Raw genomic sequence first — 18,618 nt, 5'->3', positions numbered from 1 at the left:
CAAAATATAATTTATTTTATTAAGCATAATTTAAAACATATCTTCAAACTATTAATTACAAAATATATTGAAATGGTATGTTGCTCAAAGTTGCCTATACAGTAATATTAAGACAGATATAAAAAGCAATCATCTTCTACCTGACATGACATAGGTTGTGGAGAGAAGCATGTTGGGCAGGAGAGATGCTGGGTTAGGCCATGAAGGAGGCCATGGATAACAAACATAGCAAGATTACCACAGTCATGGTGTCTGGATCTATGAGTAAGTTTATCATTCTTGATTTTGATGGTAGGTTTCCTTTAAGAATCAAGCCATAATTGGTTGCATAGCTTTTCCCATGGTGGACTGATAATCGGTGTGCACTTTAAATTGTAAGCATTACACAAAAATGTAACTGTATTGCACAGTTCACATTTACTGGAATATTTATTATGCAGATAATTTTTATTTTCCAGGTCTTTAACCTCCAGCTATTGACACAATAAGTGCTTCATCTGAGGATCCAAACACTGGGATCACCTACTCAGGGATGTGCCTACTCAGATATGATTACATTCACCTCTATGGGACTACTGGGACTTTAGTCTCCTGTAGTCTCATAGAAGAGAGTAGATTGTGGAACAAGCATGTGTGCCAGTGCCCTATTTCTACAGAACCCTTGGGCACATCGGTCATATATAATTTCTATATATATAATAATAAATGCAATCATTTTAAATGGATCCTTGCAAGGGTTTTTAATGAACATTGTGTCCTTTCCATTAAAAAATGGAACATGTCCTAGTCTGAATTGTTTATCATGGATAAGTCATAGACTATAGTTCACTAGGGTCCATGAAAAACTAATGTCAATTGTACTCAGCTCTGAAAAACCTAAGAATATTGTCTCAGTTGTGTGGATTAAGCCTTAGTCTTGAGAAAAGACAACTGAGAGATGACATGATTTATTTATATAAATAGCCAGAAGTTTCTAAAACGTTATTCCATGTTAAATCAACTCCACAGACAAGGAGGCCTCTTCTGAAGCAAAAATGGTTTAATCTCCATAGTTGACAAAAGTTCTTTACCATAAGAACTCCGAATCTGTGGAATAGCCTACCTCGGGAGCAGGTCACAGTAGGGACAGCAGAGAACTTTAAATAGAGTCGAGATGCCTTTTACAGCAAAATAACATTGACAGTTATGCAAAAATATAGAATTGAGTTCCATTACATCTCTTTCCCTTAAAGGAAACCTAGCACTTAAAAGTGGTAGGTTTTATACACATATACATGGCACCAGCTCAGGGTGAGCTGGTGCCAGAGCATATTTTTGTTAGGGGAACAAAGCCCCTATCGCAGATTTATAAGTTATATTAACTTGTAACTCAGCGCACTGCACTTGGGCACGGCGCACCATGCGGGGAAACAGACCGTGCTAAGTTGCGCAGGCGCGCATGTGGCAGAGAGCTCGGTGACGTTACCAGCTCTCCTGCACTTCAGAATCCGGCGCACGCATGGGCGCGTGCATGGTGCGCCGTGCCCAAGTGCGGTACGCCGAGTTATAAGTTAATATAACTTATAAATCTGCGATAGGGGCTTTGTTCCCCTAACAAAAATATGCTCTGGCACCAGCTCACCCTGAGCTGTTGCCATGTATATGTGTATAAAACCTACCACTTTTAAGTGGTAGGTTTCCTTTAACCTGTCACTTGCATTGCTTTGTTGAACTTGGTGAACTTCTCTTTGCAAGTATAGTAAATATACAACCCTAATAGCGATCAGGTTTCTGCTCCAGTTCTAGTAGTTTTGACTGTAAGAATAACAAACAATGCTAGTTTTGTCCCTTTCACAGGAACATCGGGGGTACCAATATACAGCCACACAATTTGCAGCCTCATATTGGTCCCCATAGACGCCTATGGCCCCCAGCCATGGTACGGAGAGCACTCATGTTTGTCCCCGTACCGCTGATGCTCTTTCTTTTCCTGTACATATGGCTAAGCACCAGCAGTGCCCACCACTCCTCCTCTACAGCCAAACACATGGGTCTTGGCCAGGGCATAACATACATTCGCGTGAAAGGGGCCTAACTCATAACATTAATAAAGTTCTATATATGTAAAAATTTTAGTATTACAACAGACTGTGTAGATTGACATATAAATCATTTGAAAATAGAAAATAAACTATATAATAAAATAATATACCTTTTTACTCTGAGTAAAACAATCCAATTTAAATACAACAAAATATAGTTAAAAATGTTGTACTATATATTATCACAGAAAATACTTCTTTCTCCATTTACAGAAGTATGAAGTTACATGTGGACATAGAAGTCTATTGAGAAGACAGTTGGAAAAGAGAAGTCAAGAGTAGAGACACAGGCAGACAACAGCTGCTGGAGATAATATTATGTTTTGTATCTCACGCTAAGTGCATTTGAGACATTTTGCTATAAAATGCAGAATACAAGTCATGTAATTGACAAAAATATTCTTATTTTTGATGTATATGCATGTCAGCTTATAGTTAAACATAACGTATGCTTTAATAAATGTAAGATTGTGTTTAGGGTACCAAATAATTTATCTCCTAAAAATAACATTATATTATATATAATATATTTCATAACACATAAAATGAATTAAGGAAAGATTCATGGATTTCTTAGGCTCATTAAATTCTGTCACCACAGCAGTCAAGTTATGATGAGCTGTATATTTTCCTTTCTTTATATATATAGATGAGCAGGTCCTTGGCAAATCTTTATCTCCAGAGGTGAGTGTTTCCAGTTCTAACTGTAAATTCAATCTCAATGTTGAAATAAATCCAGTTTGGCAAGGGGTTCTGCAAAAAATATCTTCTTGGAAAGTGTAGACCGATGGCTGACCAGGACATTTTTATGCCACAATATTCAATTAGAAACATCTGTTTTATTTATACAATAGTTCAAATAGTTTAAAGAATAAAATCCGAAAAATAATGCATAAACATTATAGCAAAAAATATACATATAATAAATTGGTTTTCTTTGCTTAAAAATGTTGTATAATTTTGTATTATTATTTATATATAGAATATTTATATTAATCACTTGTGTCCATGTGTGAATGTTTAAAGCATGTAATAATTTTACAAGTTTAGTGTCCAAACACTTGTGTCCTTCATTAACTAAGAGTTTTAAAAGAAAACTTTTAGCGCTTCAAAGTTTTTGACAAAAGATCAATGTCACCGCTGGGGACAGAGTGCTGGCTTGACACATTTCCCTCTATGAAGTACTAAGTTAGCTGGGCAGTGACAACCAGCCACACATGGTCTTGTACATGGACCAATTTCATTCCAGTTTTCACATGTCTTTAGGCATCCAGGACCACAGGTGTCATATACCGCTCCATGTTTACACTGGGTTGCTGGAAGAAAGCAAAGAACTATAATTAGAAGGCACAAAACAAGCTAATATGTTACAAATTAAAAGGGTTGCAAATTCATTATAATTTGTCAAAGATGCACCTGTGGAGATTTTTATTGTTGAAGTCTGTGATCTTTGACCACCACTGATCTTTAGAAATCTCTAAGCATTCCTATAAGCAGCAGTAAGAAGTTGTTATCCCACTTACACTATACACATGACAGAGAAGCAATTTAGCTTAAGCGATCTAATAGACAGTGAACAGAATAGCAGCGGCTATGTAAGATAACAATTCTATTCAAGAGAGGCACACAAGACACCCTTGTGATTGACGGGAGGACCACAGTGATCAAACACATATACCTGATCCTGTGGACCACTTTATGGAGCTGCTGTGTTACTCATGCAGGAGACAACGTACAGGACAACAGAGAAGAAGCATATTGACAGGTATCTGCACATGTAGATATAGACAAAGAAGCAATGGTTCAAGGGGATCACGTACTTGGATAACATATCAAAAGATCAAAAGAACTGTAGAATATTAAATAAAAAGAACTTGGCATTGAGAGATACATCTCTTTATTTATTTAATATGCGCCATTTGTACATTATAACAAGTTGCCCGCCCAATTTGCCGATTAAAGTTTTTTGTTATACACAGCATAGTTTATATGTGACATATTATACTATTCATATATAATATATGCAATATTTGAATTAAACATTAGTAGATCATTTGGGGATCAGTTGGGGGTTTCCCAACTCTTGGGCATGTTGCATTTCACCGTAGTTTTGTAGACTTCACTTATCTCCTCATTTAGAACATATTTATTCTTGACTAAAATAAATGTGCCTATGCATATGGGTTGACCAGTTGAGTTCTGTAGCTGAACAAGCAGCGGGTTAACATATCCTATAAATAGTGAGTTTTCGGGGTGCTTCTAATGGCAATGTATAAGCACATCTTCATGTTGTCCTATATTAGAAGAAAGCGACATATATATTCCACAAAAACACAAATGGCAAGCTTGAGAAAGGCTCCAGATGCAAGGAGCCGAAACGTAGCCTTGACACGTGTGAATAAATGAGTATGTTTTTCTGATTTCCACAAATCTCGGAGTGCTGCCTTTTTTTGCTGTTCTATATACATGTATATATATATTTCTAAAACAGCACCTCCTTTGCTACAGGCTCTGTCTCAATAGGAATTATCGTAGTGCCAGATATAGGCCCACATTTACATAAAACAGTATAAACTGTACTATGTGAAGTTTCCTGTGTAGTGTGCAAAGGGCAGGTAATTCATTATTTCTGGTGCATGTTTTTCAGGAAATTGGCACTCCGTTCACTGCCCTGACAGAGTGCACCACTTTATTTTGGTGCACCTTTAACATGGGGCATGCAACACATTTCTGACGGACTTTGCATGATAAATCTGGCGAACGGTCTGACTTAGCACCAGAACACCCCTTCAGTGCAGAAATTTGTGTCACATAAAGAATAGAGCAGCCGTGACACAAAACGGTCACGTGTAACACAAATGTGGCACAGACACTTCTTTAAGTACCTCTGCAGTTTACACTGAAAAGAACATGCAAAGTCTGACAGAAAACTAGCACATGGCCCTTAGTAAATGCGCCCCATAGACTATGGAAACTATTCCTTGACAAAATTAATTGGAGGGAATTTATCATTACAATTTGTCTTTCATTGGTTCTCTATGTTCAATTCCATTTGTGTTTTATCCAAATTCTTCAAGTGAGTCTATGTACGAGTGTTGTTGTATTTGTTTATGTTTATTTTGTTTGTCTCATAATGCAGTTTTTGTTTGTGTTTGTCACTAGATGTTCTTTTTTTTGGTGCACATGTCCAACTAAGGAACAATTGGTCTTGATAAATTTGGTAGTGGTTTTTGCCTTATTTCTACACCAGGTGGTAACTGGGGTCATTTTGCAGCAAAACATGCGCCTAAACGAAAATTTGTGAATCGTGAATCATGAATTCAGTTCAGTATTGTGAAAACTAGTCTATGCAAATAATGAATTTGGCACAAGCAGAGTCTTTTTTAAAGTGACATTGCTATGTCCTATCTTCATTTCAAAGCCAAACATAGAAAAAGAAACCTTATTTTGATGATAAAGATTTGTCTGACCAAATGTGTCTGTCAGCATGTTCTGAATATTCTTCTTTCTTGAATTTAACAGCCCCTAGGGTGCTATAAAGAATAAATTGTTGTTCAGGCACCCTGCCAAAGAGCACAGGGGATCCAGAGGGGAACATAGAACAGTTGCAGGAGCGACAAGAGGTTAATGTTCAAAATAGCCAAAGCAAATGAAACATTTGCAAGTGTGATTTACGCAGGTCAGAGGCGGTGCTGATCTAAATACAATTCTGTGTGTATTACTCTCAAAATGTCAACCATTTCTATTTTGTACAGAAATGAACCCATTGAAAAAGCGATGAGCGAATGCTTTCTGTCACAGTCACGTAATTGAATGCACTCTCACAAGTCACAGTGACACCATTTGTTCTATCTGGCACATACTTATTATAAAAGTGATAAAGTATATTTGACATCATTCCGTGTGTGTGCAGCATCATTTGTTCTAATGACTTTTACTGTTCCATTTAAACTCAACACATTATAAATATGGTTACAGATGATAGGGGGAGATCACAAAGGGCTGAATACCATATTCCTACACACATTTCACCATCAGTGTCTTTACATCATGAGAGAGAAAAAAGAAATCATAAATGAGCAAGATTGACAAAAAACAACATTTCTGTATGTGGACCCTCACCCACCCAAAATGTAAAAAAAATAAATAAAATTGTCTACAGACAGTGTGACTGATTTATCATGTCTCGCTCACAAGGTCACAAACCCAAGTTGTACAAAAAGATCGGTCTTCTCCATTCTGCGAACCGCTCTACACGTTTGTTAATAGTGGATGGAGAGGTGCAAAAATGTATGTTAGTCTGGAGGGAGGCCCTGACCCAACAGATTTATAATCTTCTGGCACAATTATAGTGGCAGATGATATTAATAAATCATAAGGTTTTGATCCCAGTGTTACAAAATTCTGAGTGACAAACCAGCCTTTAAATCAACCCTTGTGTCAAAATCAAAAGTCTGAGAAGACGTGAGACACAAATATTCACTACACCTGGAGCTCATCGATGGTGCCTCCATTCCCCTGCTTTGGTCCCTCATCAAATTCCTTTCAACACTGGCACAAAATTTTAATATGTAGCGTGAGATATGAAAGTAAGATGTTCCCCTGCAGCCTTCTCAGAATAATTTGCACTGTTAATATGCATGATAGCACTGCTTGGGGGCAGTATGGGGAAAGCTGTTTTAGATTTTTATGCAGCCTTACGCATGGAGAAGCTTAAAGAGAACCCATCAGGGTGATGTGGGACACTAAATTCTGTAACAGCTACCTCTATGGCTGCCATAAAAAACAAACCTTTAAACCTACCTAGAAATAAGGTACATCATACTCATCTCTTGTGGTTGCTGTGCTTTTGTGCTCTACCTACAGCACATGCACATTGAAGACCTGGTGTACAGTACTTAAAGAGAACCCGTCATGCAAAATAACCCCCCTAAACTAAATATATTTTCATAAACTGCCATTAGAGAGCATCGCCTCTATCCCTTCATTGTCCCTCTACATGTCTGTAAACCTAAGCAATGAGGTCCTAAAGCTGTATGCAAATGACCTGTGAAATGTCCAATGAAGCATTAGCATATTCAAGCTGTCCACTCTATTCATGAGTGGGAGGCACAGCCACACCCCCAGTGCATGACTGACAGCCTGTATAATGATGTGCTTCCTAGGTGCTGGTGGCCACGCCCCCTGCAGCCTGTGTGTGCATGTGTGTGTGTGTATAGGAGAGATACAGCAGCTCCAGGCAGCCATGTTACAGCAGAACATGTCAGATTCATGTGTAGCTGATGTCTGTGTCTATCACCTGCATATTAGGAGGATGCAGCATGTCAGCAGATGCAGCACACACACTAGCAATGTTTTACTATACATTACACACAGACATGAGCAGGGGGAGGAGAGGGGAGGGGTAACAGGGGTGACATCACTGCCTATAACCATGTGACCAGCCTCATTTACATGATAAAAAATAGATGATTTTACAATGAATAATGTATGAAATAACTAGATAAAGGCTGTGATGGGATCCTTGTGATCTGCTCCAACAGGTAGTGGTGACAGGACTAGTGACACAGACCTGATGACAGGTGTCCTTTAAGTGGATCCATTGCACAGGGGCTGGAAACAATGGATGAAGTTAAGTACACAAGTTTGCTTTTTTCATTGCCGGCATGAAGTGAAAACTAATGGGCGATTTGGGACACTAAACCAGCAGGCCATAAGCACCTGTTGGAGGTTTAGTGTCGCATATAGCTCTTACAGGTTCCCTTTAAGGCTTCTTTAATGAATGCCAGGGCACATCAGTAAAGGCAAAGTATAATTTGTGGTGCTCCTCTTCATAAAGTGTCATGCAACTAAAATGACTCCTGTGTCATCTCCCTCCATGTGGTGGACTACTTAAATCTGGCTTAAACTTTCATAAAGTCAGAAACCATAGTGGAAAGTTAGAGATACAGAAGGAAGTGGGGGGGGGGGTCACCTGTATTCCTCCACCCTTTACTCTTCCTTTCATTGAGCCCTAGATCCTTCCATCAGATGAGTCTACCATTCCTTTCATAAAAAATATTACCTGGATGATTCCTATATTAGCAGGTAAGGTACATGTTAACAATACATTTAAAGATACAAGGAAGCACCTATGTGCTTATATGAAAATATATAAGGTTTAGATATTATTTTCCTCACCATATTTGCAGCAGAAATAATATTCTATAAGTCACAATGCACAATCCATTGAATTATGCATGTACAGGCATCTAAGAACCTGAGTAAATCTGGAAATAATAAGCACATGGCATCATGTCGAGCTGTATGAACAAGAAAAGATTCTGCTGGAGATAAATGATCAAACTGTGTAGTAATAATTGAGGAGTTTGAAGGATCCACAGCCCAAAGTACAGGAAACAAGCTTATTTGTCTACCCCTTAAATTGGTACCAGGACTGTGTCATTCATGCTCTGTAGTGTGCCAACGGACTAACATGTGTTGAAACTGTTTTTAAACTAAAATTTAAGAAATAAAAGAAAATCTTGAATCCATCACGGCTATGCCTCCCCCAATTGCAGTAATGAGAATCCTTCAAGCTGCTGTGTTTCAGCTGTCAGGATAAAGTCGGATGTGGTGAAAAGGAAATAAAGGCTTCAAGAAGACAGATGTTAGTGGCTGTGGATGTGCGATCAGGCAGATGTGAAAAAATGGTTTTAGTCCTGTTAAAAAGGAGCCGAAAGGGACCACTGGCACACTTAAGCACGAGCTGTTATTCAATTCCACTAAAATTAACACCTTCTAGCAATGAAAAATGCCATTGCAAAGCCAAATAAAACAAACCATAAAAATTGTTGAAAAAGCTCAATATAGCTCTCGAGTGGCCTAGCCAGTTGTACATGTTTTTCTATAAGTCACCCGATCTACAGATGTACTTATTACCCCACTTATGTTTCATTATACTCTCCTTAGCTGACCTAACTCTTCTAATCCCTATTTGTATCTGTTTTTAGTTTTTCACTGAAGGAGAACCTGTCAGGAAATTGGAAACCAATTACAGAAGAGCACACAGATCTACAGTACAAATAACACTGTATACCGGCTAAAATATCCAGGACCATGACATAAAATTTGTCCAGGTGTCCAAAATTTCCTAATTTACAAATGGGAGGCTAAAAATACCTTTCCAAATAATGAGCACACAGCGTTCATGACCTAAAGTACTTTGCTGATTTACTACACAAGGATTCTGGGTACAGCTAAGTAGGTTTTCTAGATTCCCAATATTAATGATCTATCCATATAGTTCCATTCTCTGTGCAGTGGCTAAGCTGTGTACTGCAGCTCAGCTCCCAATCACTGGGATAGGAGCACAGATGCAACTTCCAGGGCTAGTGACTACATAGAGTTTGGAGCTAGCCCTTCGATAGGGATCAAGAATCAGATGAGTGGTGGGGATTTTATGTAGGCAGCTTAGCACTGAGATACAGCAGCAAAGTGTAAAAGGTTATCTTATATTTAAGCATGAGTCTTTGTAAGATCATTATGAAAATTTTCAGGGGTGCATGAAGCCTGCTGGATTTTAATACATGTGAACAATAAGGCTTAACAGTTAAAAATGTTATTGACATCAATGTAAATGTTATACCATCCATTATGTTCAGTTTAGCAAATATCAGTTATAAATGGGGTTTTTTCTCAAATGGAGAAAAGGCACTGCCACCCCCTGAACAGGATACCCGCCTAACTGAACATAGTGGATGACATAAAATTTACATTGATGTCAATGGGATTTTTAATTGATGTGTTAAACCTCTGTTCTTTATTTTTTTTTTTTAATGGAGGTAAGGAACGGAGGTTTGAGCATTAGTGTGAACTTAGCCTTAGATGCAGAATTTTAAGGAACCTTATTACTTGCTGAGAGTTTGTTAGAAAATTACAGTAATTTTATGGATGTAAGGACAGCGCTGAAGAAATTATGAGCACATAAAAATCACATAAGCAATTTAATTTCCTTTGCATCAAGTTATGATTACAGTCACATGACCATAGGGGGACAAATGAACGTCCGCTAGCTTGCGGACATTTAGACGTCCTCAAAGACCAGCACACGTGTGGCACCGTACCCCTCCGTACACCGGAAAAAGATAGGACATGTCCTATCTTTCTGCTTGTTATGGGCCGTGCGGCGTGGATAGCTATGGAGAGGGGAGAGGTCACCCCTCCTCCTCTACATTGCGGCTGACGTACGACCGCCTGGCCGTAGACATGTGGGCATACGTCAGTGTGAATGTAGCCTTAGATGATTAAGAGTCAGCATGCCATTATACAGAGAGAGTGATACTCAGGTAGACTTAGTGGGAACATAATACAGTTTAGGTGCTTTGGATATTTAATTAATTTTTAGTATGTATTGAAATTCATCCACTTCCCAGTTTCTTTTCCTTATTCAGGAAGCTTACATCTGTCTTTATACTGTTTTCAATATGTCATATATTCCACTATGGGAGTGGAAGATGGTCACTGCTGCTGAAGGAAAAAGCTAAATCAAGAGCCCAGGGTGCAGTGTATAGATAGATTTGTAGTGATGGCAATATTATGGCTGCAAATAGGGATAGATTTGAGTATATGGTTGTACAAACATATGAATTGCAATGTTGCGGACTACTGCATTTATGATCATTATCCTGTAATATAAAACTTATACCACTGCAAGGTTCACACTTGGTCATAAATTTTGGATTCATATGAGTGATCCAAAATGATGCCTGCCCACTTTGCTATGTATCCATGTCTAGACAATAAAATGCTATTTAAAACAGGGCTCCCATTAAAGCAAATGTGTTATAAAGATATGGGATTTTTGAAAATCTTTCTTATTCAGAGACTCCTAAATGTCAGATTATAGCAGGATTTTATATTGTGTAGGCAGAGCTATATTCTATCACTGAAGAGGTCATGAGGCAGTGGTATTTATTATCTGTGTATTTCATATTGCCAAATGTGATCTTTTACGCTGGCATCACTCTGCTCATGGACTGTTAGAATAAATCAGATCTTGGCAAGCTACAGAAAACCAATTAATTTCTTTACAATGTTTGACAATTGTCCAATTACTTCATACGCAGCGATTTGACTTTTGAGCAAAACAAGGTAGTTTTCTACCCTGGCATTTATACAAAGGAGGGTATTTGCATAATAACTTTCACTATAAAGATATTATGCCTAGTGCCTATTAGAATGTACAACATTCATGCTGAGAAAAAAGCCACTTACCACAAAATTTCCAAAATACAGGAAAAAATATTTACAGTAAAAATCCAATACTATGATCTGTGCTGAACAGGACAGCATTGGGTTGTCTGATTTTCAGTCCTCAATTTCCCCCCACACCTTCTTATCCAATCTATTTCTTATACTATCCTTTCCTTCTTTTGCAATAAGGCCAAATGCAACTAGTTTGCTTAAAGCATAACTTTTAAAGGCGTATTCCAGGAATATAAACGACTGATAGAAAAATCCATAATGCTATTGCTAATGCTAAGTAAATAAATAATACAGAACTCATTGTCATTAATTACAAAACAGAGCTTTAATAGTTTGCTTTTATGAGTCACTAAATTTTATCGGCTTTCTGAAGTAGGCGAGGATATCTTCAAAATTTTCTACAACTACAAGTCCCATGAAGTTTCAGTTCCCACTAACTCCTCCTCCCTCTTCTGCTCAGCTCCCAGTGATGATGTAACAGATTGTTCTGCTCTGTTACCATAGTAATGATGTAATGTCATCACTGCACATTACCTCACATTACTTTAGATGTGTCTCACCACAACACTGGCCATACTGGATGCACTGCAAACATAGTGATGCACATAACCTGCCCAAACAGGAGCAGGAGATGTTATATGGACATGTGACCAGCGGCCATCTTCTGTCCTGTGTCTTCTCCACAGGAATACAATGAACGGATTTATTGAAGGTCCAGTAACATATTAATTCTTAATTATGGTATATGTCCACAGCATTTTTCTGGGAGCAAAATTTTAAATAGCCACTAATTAAATATTAGATTATTTTTAAATGCTTATTACCGGAACACCCCTATAAGTTACTGACAAACAATTCCAATGATACCTGTATCATGCTGCTGGCTTCTTACTTTCTTGAGATGTAAGGGTTAATATATATAATATATATACTAGATATATGAAGTTATCTTTAAAATCCACTCAGCATTTCCTGAAGGGAGTAAGGCTGTGACATCAGCTCAGGACATGAAAGCCACAGCAATAAAGGCATTCATATGAATCTGGACAGCATGTTTGTAATTGGACATCACTAATTGTCCTACAACTCATCCTAACAAGTCTCCTGTTGTCTCTAGCTCTTCTATATTGTATCCCATCGTTACCAGGAAGCATGGCAAATGGAGAGTACCCTGGGGAGACAAGGTAAAACCTCTGCCAGCTGCTAAACACCTGCAGATCCTGATGACCACTAAGACTAAGAATACAGTAACCTGAGTATACTCTGCCCTACTATGTTCACTTACTTCAGAGGCAGAAATATAAATAAAGTCAGCACCTCTTTTATAGACTTCATTATCAATGAGCAATGGCAACAACTTATTTACATATCTATATATCCGCTTCATACAACACTTTCTTACACATAATTGTCAATTAATCTCTGCAGGATTTGGCTGTGTACACTGCAAAACATATCTCTAAATTGTGTCAATAAGAGCCACATAATTATGTAAAAGAAAATAGATAAAAAATCTACCAATTACATTAAAGAGGACCTGTATACGGAATACAGCGTGATCTTGCGAGATCTCGCGATATCACACTGTGTTCAGTGTGCTGCCAGGGACAAGCGGCTGCACGCACTCGGCACTGCAGACACATGATGCCGGGAGCGCGCAGCCGCTGCTCAGCGCGCCCTCACCCTTAGCTGAGTCTCTTAGCTGACACCATCCGACGCTGATTGGAAGGTGTCAGAATATTTTAGCATACTCACTGCCCCCCCCCCCCCCGCCCACCCGTGCTGCAGCTCCTCCTTTCTGACGATACAGACCTCGGAATCGTCAGATCACGGGGGGCATTTCTCGGGAACGGAGGGGGCTAGAACGAAAATTCCAAGTGCCCCAGAATCATGATACTAGCGCCTACATGCCGGTATGTTCAGTTTGGGAAGTCTGGGGTGGTGACAGGTCCTCTTTAAAATTAATAAAGAAAATATAGACGATTAATTTGCTTTAATAATGTGAGAACCAAAAGAAATTTATGATATGATCCTCAATCTCTTATTTCTTGCAATCTATATGCCAGAAAAGAAACAGCCCTCAACCCCAGAGTTCAATACCATAAAATGAATATTAATAAATGAAAAGCCCTGGAGCACCAAGAATATGAGATTTAGTTCCTGAACTAAAAAAAGTAAATGAAAAACTGCAGGACATGAGGTGAAAAATTCAGTTTAATTTAGCGTATGATTTAGGTGAGGACTATCTTTATGTATACAATTACTTTGGGATTTCACATTCCCAACATGAAACTAGAAAACTTTACTTTGTAAATATGTTACTGTAACTACACTTCTATAAAGACTCTGCTCCCTCTAGTGGTCCAAACTGAGTATAGCAATTATAATACACACCCTGCACTTATAAAGGATCCATTATCTGAATATTAGGAAGTTCTTATTAAGCTTATTAATATCTTTCCCAATACATGTTCTTACTATGATCATTCATATACATATAAAGTATGTTTCCAATAAATATAGTGACATGCAAACATTTTGTATTGTAAACTCCAATACTTCATCACACTAGACTGTAGATCACTGTTTTATCAAAGTTATTCCTGTATCTAAGAAAAACATGGTGACGCAAGAAACAATGACGCTAATGACTAATCACAATATATTCCAAAAATCCTGTAGCTGATAACATTACCTGCACAATTATTTTCAGGTCTCCAGGGAACTTTCACACCTTCCCGCTGACATGCTCTGGCATATGCTATTAAAGATTCACAGTAGCAGTTTTTATGCACTGGGCACTCACACATATCTGTGACACATGACCTAGAGGAGACAAAAGACAAAGAGAAAATGGTTAATGTTATGCATGGATATGAGCATTGATAAATGCATAGCTTTATACAGATTGCTCGTATGTACTGTATATTTGACATGATATGTATTCAGTATACAATGATCAGACCATGGACATCTTATTCCTGTATACCATGTGGTTGTGATTGGTTATTGATACTATTAATAATCAATATCAGTAGAAAATGCTGTTAGGATTCATAGTGAGTACAGTAGTGTACAGTGCCGTTTCGCCCCACTGGGCCTTTGTCAAACACATATATAATATTAGTCTAAATGTGACCCGAATGGTGCCACTGTGTGCTCTCATGCATACAGAGTGTGCAGCTGTACAATTCGGATCGCATCTATACTACTACTACAAGCGGGTTTGACAAAGGCCCAGGGGGGCCAAAACGTCACTGTGCACTATAAGAATTCAATACCACGTTGTGCACAGCCTTTATTTTTCTACAAAGTTTGCAGGGTAGGATCCCTACCCCGGTGCACACTCCAGACCAAGAGGTGCTAACTATCTATCTACAAATAGATGATCAATATCAGATCAGCGCTGGCCTGACATTTGGCACCCCCACTGATCAGCTGGCACTGGAATTAACCCTGAGAATGGAGCTGGCTGCAACGCTCTGTGTTCTGAAACTGGTTACTACTCTTTGGCTTCCATTCACCTGATCCTATGCCCCTGCATAGAAACTATTCTGTGTCAGTAACCTGATCCAGGGCTGCACTGTCCATGTGGGACTTGTACAGAAGAATAAACTCTTTGTAAGAAATAGATAATTGGGCCAGTTACCTATGCTCCAAGGCATTTCAAGCCATATTGCTCCAAATGGACTTTTTGGAAAGCATTACAGAACACAATGGTAACAGTGGTTCCCAGGTTTATATTTGATGTTCAGTTACATTTTGTAATCTTCTTTTCATAACTTTATTTGCTAAGTTTAAGTGAAAGTATAGTGCTGTCTATAGGGTTGGAGCAGCCAACCGTAATACCAGAGGATGTGTCAGAATTATGGGCACTCAATGTAAAGAAAATGATAACCAAGAGGTTGACGGACAGTAGCCTGGAATCATTGAGTATCTGCAGGTAAGCATCAACTTAAAGGGGCTTTTCTAATGGAATGGAAGTGACAACTCTGGTTAGAAGGGACAACCACTATGGACAGAGCTGTCAGCTCACAGCTCCATTTGATACCTGTGAATGCTCTAACCTGTGGATAGGTTATTGATAACTTTGGAACTGGAAACCCCTTTCAAGATCACTACAACTCTTAAATAGTGCAGCCGTTAGTACATGTATATAATATTTTATATATTATTTTATACAGTATACCCTATTAATTAAAATGAAAAACTATACAACTATGGGGTCATTAATGTTTACTACAAAGAACATAAAAGTAAAAAAAAAGTAGTATAATCAGTATAAAATCTAGCTACATAAATCGCTGTGGCATCTGTATGTCTTATTGCGCATAAATGCAGGATTACTATGTATTGCTTTATAACTTGGGAGGATTGCCTTTCAGCTGTCGGAGAAAGCTGAGTGGCAGTGCATTTAAACATAATCAATAAAGTATAAGCATAGAGTAGCCTTTGGAAGAAGGTAATTTTCGCTTATAAGACCTTCAAATACCAGTGCCTGCAATCCCTGTAATTCTGTGAAAGTGCATGTGCTAAAAGAAATTTACAAATGAATCAATTATTATAACCAATAGCACTGTTGACCATTATGGTAATAAAAGAATGAACATCATTTGGAAAATACAATAAGATAGAAACTGTATTTATCAAAGAACTATATGAACATTCAGCCCAGTCTGCTTCAGTCACTGCTGCCCTCTAGTGGTAAGAACAGACATGTGACGATAATCTTATGTAAAAAAAGACCTTTTAAGCCATTGTCACATCTGCATCAGGGTCTCTGTTAGTATCACATGTAGCAGAATCTATATAAAATGGCAGCCCAACATACAAAATGAAAAGTACCATAAGGGGTACCACACAAGTCCCAAATGGTCAAAGGGGGTTTCTCAGGATCTTATGTTCTCAGTTTTTGTTGTTCCTTTTTATTCTTTTGTTCCCACCAAGAAACAGAAATACAGATGAACAAACACTGATGTGTAGCAGAAGTTAGTGTCTGATTGCGGTACTATTGTGTCTGAAATTGCAGTAATTTGGTTACATTTTATGTGTTGTCGAGAACGCTGTAAGGCAGAAGTCCAGCCTATTCATTAGGTTACATTATAGCGTTACACCGAAGACTCTTTGAAACTCTGTGGGGAACATTTACTAAGAATGTAGGAAAATGCACTAAAAGTACTCAGTGCGCCAGAACGTGCAGAAATCATGAACCTGCCGCTTCCCTGCAGTGGCCCCACATAGTTCACCATCTTTTTTCTGGTTCACCTTTAACATAAGGCGTGCAACAGACTTTGCATGTTAAATCTGGCGCACAGTTCGACTAAGCACCGGAACGCCCCCTAATTTGTGTTGCATGGTGTCTAGTGTCGCATGTGACACATTTGTGGTGCAGACACTTCTTAAGTATCCCTGTGTATGAAATGTATCATCTTATTCTATACAGTCTACCCCTGCATCTCATTAGTAATACATTTCTATACATGTCATTAGATTGATGTGTGAGACATCTGTCATCTCTAGCTGCAGGAGGTTCCATTATTAAAGTTTTTATTAACTTTGTATATTAATTCCAGCTTCATTATGTTCATGAAAATACTGAAGTTACACTGCTGTACGAATACATTACAATAGAAATGAGCTGCGGACATCTCGGTGGAAGGACAGAGCAGGCGAGGTCCACTTTGTGGAAGCCCACACACATAGCACTCCATTTCATTCTGACTCTACAGCTGCCAGCATTTCTCTATTCCACACTCCCAGAGAGCATATGAAATTCTTACATTTCATCATATTGGCCCTTAACCCCTACGGGACACAGCATCTTTTGGCCTAAAGGACGCGGACCCATTTTTCAAATCTGCCCTGTGTCACTATAAGTGGTTATAGCGTGGGAACGCTATGAGAAATCCAGGGGATTTTGAGATTGTTTTCTCGTGACACATTGTACTTCAAATTAGTTTAAAAATTTGGATGAAATCTTTTGCGTTTAGTTATGAAAAAAAACAAAATTTGGCAAAAAATTGGAAAAATTCTATATTTTCAACGTTCTAAATTCTCTACTTTTGATGCAGATAGTCATAGCACCCAAATAAATTCATAACTTACATTTCCCAAATGTCTGCTTTATGTTGGCATGGTTTTTTAAGATTCCACATATTTTACTAGAATGTTCTGAGGCTCAGAATTTAGGTATCATTTTTCACATTTTTTGTAAAATCACCAAAACCTGTATTTAGATGGACCTGCTCAACTTCTAATTGACACTGAGAGGCCTAAATAATAGCTAGACTCATAAATTACCCCATTGTGGAAACTACACCCCTCAACGTATGAAAAACCACTTTTAAGAAGTTTGTTAACCCTTTAGGTGTTTTATAGGGGTTAAAACAAAACGGAGGTGCAGTCTGAAAATTGTAATATTTTTTCACAATACACTCATTTTGGGTGGAAAATTAAACATTTACAATGGATTAAATTAAAAAAGGCTCCACAAAGTTTGATACCCAATTTCTCCCGAGTACACCGATACCCTATATGTGGTGGTAACCTGCTGTATGGGCGCACAGCCGGGCATAGAAGGGAAGGAGGCGCCATCCAGATCCGATTTGCTATGTCACATTGTACAGGCTATAATTTTTTTCTTTTTTTATTGAGGACCTATAGGGGCTTATTTATTTTGCCACATGAGATGCACTTTTCTGGTACATAATTTTGGGGCATCTATAGCTAATTGGTGAGATTTAATTAAAGCTTTGTTGGTGGAGGAAATGAAAATCGTCAATTTTTAGGAACATTTTTATGTGTTTTTTTTTTGGCCGTTAACCATACCATAAAAATAGTATATTATTTTTATTCTATGGGTCGCCACGATTACAAAAATACTTCATTTATATATATTTTTTATTTTTTCCCATTTTTACTGAATAAAAAGTAATTTGGCAAAATTGTTGTTAATTTTAGCATCACCGTCTTTCATATGCATAACTTTTTTATTTTTCACCTCACAAATCTGTTTAAGAGCTTATTTTTTGCGAGAAGGATTGTTCTTTTTAGTGGTCTTATTTTAGATTGCGTAACTTTTTTAAATCACTTTTTAGAGCATTTTTAAAGGGCATTAATAAAAAATCATCTTTTTTTCAGAGAGAGTTTTTTGAGGTTGTTTTTTACGGGGTTCACTTTGCGGATCTAATAACGATTCTGTTTTATTATGCAGATTGTTACGGACGCAGGGATACCAAATATGTGGGGGTTTTGTGTATTTTATTCAATTGTACTGAATAAAAACTAATTT

The 18,618-nt window shown here is 37.9% G+C and overlaps 1 protein-coding gene across 1 annotated transcript in view; it reads right to left on the bottom strand.

The window, feature by feature from the left end:
• Positions 1–1,377: 1,377 nt before the first annotated feature.
• The window catches only part of BMPER (BMP binding endothelial regulator), a 159,355-nt gene continuing 142,114 nt past the window's right edge, over positions 1,378–18,618 (bottom strand). The window contains exons 14-15 of the mRNA XM_072153266.1: positions 14,023–14,153; positions 1,378–3,397 (exon numbers count right to left, since the gene is read on the bottom strand). Coding sequence (XP_072009367.1) covers positions 3,216–3,397; positions 14,023–14,153 — 313 coding nt within the window. The 3' untranslated portion in view covers positions 1,378–3,215. The remainder of the gene's footprint in view (positions 3,398–14,022; positions 14,154–18,618) is intronic.

Source organism: Engystomops pustulosus, chromosome 5, assembly GCF_040894005.1.
Source record: "Engystomops pustulosus chromosome 5, aEngPut4.maternal, whole genome shotgun sequence".
NCBI classification, from domain to species: domain Eukaryota; kingdom Metazoa; phylum Chordata; class Amphibia; order Anura; family Leptodactylidae; genus Engystomops; species Engystomops pustulosus.
The sequence above is the reverse complement of the archived record's forward strand: the minus strand, read 5'-3'. Positions and strand labels throughout refer to the sequence as shown.